At 61.5% G+C, this 2,303-nt stretch overlaps 1 protein-coding gene across 1 annotated transcript; it reads right to left on the bottom strand.

Moving 5' to 3' along the window:
• Positions 1–313: 313 nt before the first annotated feature.
• LOC146210203 (5'-3' exonuclease PLD3-like) lies at positions 314–1,549 on the bottom strand. Its single transcript, XM_084581995.1, has one exon. It carries the CDS (start codon positions 1,547–1,549, stop codon positions 314–316), a length of 1,236 nt encoding a protein of 411 aa, XP_084438121.1.
• Between the last annotated feature and the right edge of the window lie 754 nt (positions 1,550–2,303).

Below are 2,303 nucleotides of genomic sequence, written 5' to 3'. Positions count from 1 at the left end.
CCAGTGCTTGGTTTCCAAAGAGTCGCTGAACGTCGTGCGCGTTGATTCCCATGTTGCTCGCGTACACGTACACGTCGCTTAGCGGCAGCAGGCGCTTGTTGCACGGACACAGGGCGTCGAGCTTGCTCACGAAAGGGCAGTTGGCGTAGCGGCCGAGGCACGGGCTCGCGGCGGCCGCGAATAGACGGCGTCGTTTCTCTTCCATGTCTCTGTCGGTGTCTGAAACGGAGCGACCAAAGGTTTCCGTTTGCGGTTTCGCGGATGTCGCGCTCTCTATCTCTCGATATCGTGCGCGCGCGCAGGATGCGGAGGGCTAGCGCAACAACTGGTGTGCTCGAGCCCAGTCGCGCTCAAACAGGTTGACCAGCTGTCGCTGCAGCGGCTGGTGTCTGCGCACGACGAGCGCTATTCCGGCCGAGTGCAGAAAGTCTTTGGGGCGCCAGGCAGACGAACCGACGTAGACGGCATTGTCCGTTACCACGAAAGAGGCGCGGTTGTGTCGCGAGCGCTCGGGGGACGCGTTAATCTTTACGGACACGGAATAGCCGAGAGCAGCGAGGGACTTGGCGTATCGCGAATTGTTTGTCGCCTGGCCCAGGAGGAGTCGCAGGCGCTTGCCCCTGATCGCGGCTTCGCGCAGCGCGTTATCTAGCAAGGGCCAATATTGCAGTGCCGTCGTCGCGTCGCACTGGTCCTCGAACGTTGCGTAGTCGGGCACCGCAATGTCTACGGTGCTTCGTGCCTCCGGAATAATGTATTCGACCAGCGCGTCGGCCGTCCAGGTTCGCGAAAGCGTGCACATGGTTCGCGGAGAGGCGGCCACGTACGTTTCGGCGCGGCTTCCGTTGAAGCGCAGCAGCGCCGGCCAATCTGCGTATACGTCCGTGTCCAACGTTTCCGGCAGGGCACTGGCGATGCCGCCTCGCGCTCCGGCCACCATCCAATAGATGGCAAACATGCGGCGCAGGTCTTGGCCCAGCCGAGGACAGTCGAGCATCACCGCGCCCACTTCCCTGTCGTCGGTGAAGGAACGCGTGTGCACGTTAGCGCTGCCCACGTACGCGTGCGTGTCGTCCACTACCCAGAAACTAGAGTCTAGCTCCCCGCCGGCCGACAGGTGCTGCGTCGACAGTACTCGCACCAAAGTCGCGTTGGACGCCAGCTGCAAGGCGTCTTGCGCATTTTCTTGCACTACGATGCGAATGGTGATGCCGGCCTTTTCGCCGAGCTCCTTGAGTCTGTACCACATTTGGTGGCCCAGTTCGGAGCCGTCGCGCAAAGAGAAATGTTTGGTGACGATGTCTAGCGATCGTCTAGTCTTGTTGACGAGAGTGAGCATGGCGTCGTACGTCGTCGCGTACTGCACCGGGGGCGCGTCGTCGCTCTGCGGAACGGTTTCTACCAACGAATAGATGCACGCGTCCTGAGTGGGCACCGCTGCGGGGCCCGTCGGCCGTCGCCCTCTCAACGCGAGCGACGCCCGCAAAGGATGCGGCGCCGTGGCCGCCAAAGCGGAGGCCAATAGCATTACCGCTGCTGCCGGCGTCATTGTGACATACAGACACACATATACAAAATCCAGATATTGGAACAGTTTATTGTATATTGGTTATTGTAAACAGGCCGCTATCGCGGCGGCCGCGGCGGCCTGCGTTTCCCAATCCATGAGGTTGGCCACCGCAGTCCGAAACTCTCCGCAGTGTGAATAGGCGCGCACCAAAGCTTGTAATTTGATCGGAGGAGTGCCGGCGGCCGCGACGGCTAGCGCTGCCTCGTGCATGGCGTGCAATCGATCTATGCGGGTACCGCGTAGACATCTTTGTTGTTGCTGCTGCTGCGAGAAACACGAATCGGAAGGTAGCGCCGCGCACAGCGCAGCTCGCGCTTCGCCGCAGTGACGCTGCCGCGCGCCAAATGCAAAGTAAGGGTTTGCCATGCAGCGCACCCAAAGCATGTTGTCCGTGGTGTACGATGGCTCTTCGTCAATCAGGGAGGACAGGTCGATGGCGTTGATGCAGCGCAGGGCCGGATTGGCCGAGAGCGCGTGCAGAGCCGTCGACTCGATGGGAGCGGTGAGCGACCACAATTTGGAGCTGTGGCGCAGGGCGTCGACCACTGCGTCGGGCACGCGCGTGCCCGGCACCACGATGAGCCTGTTTGTCAGCGACGCCGCCAAGAGCCCCAGTTGCTCGGCCGCTAGACGCTGGCTTTTGGGCATGTCCAAAGCGAACATCAGTTCCGAGTCGTACGCGCTCGGGTTGCTGCAGCTCTCGACGATCCTCTCGCGCAGGTTGCGCAAGAAC

This window comes from Amblyomma maculatum, chromosome 1 (assembly GCF_055883805.1).
Source record: "Amblyomma maculatum isolate TAMU_Amacu chromosome 1, ASM5588380v1, whole genome shotgun sequence".
In the NCBI taxonomy this organism is placed as follows: domain Eukaryota; kingdom Metazoa; phylum Arthropoda; class Arachnida; order Ixodida; family Ixodidae; genus Amblyomma; species Amblyomma maculatum.
Note: the sequence above shows the minus strand (reverse complement) of the source record. Positions and strands in the feature narration are given on the sequence as shown.

Bases quoted from the DNA above. Each gene is read 5' to 3' on its own strand.
- LOC146210203 (XM_084581995.1), bottom strand. From the start codon at position 1,549: ATGACGCCGGCAGCAGCGGTAATGCTATTGGCCTCCGCTTTGGCGGCC.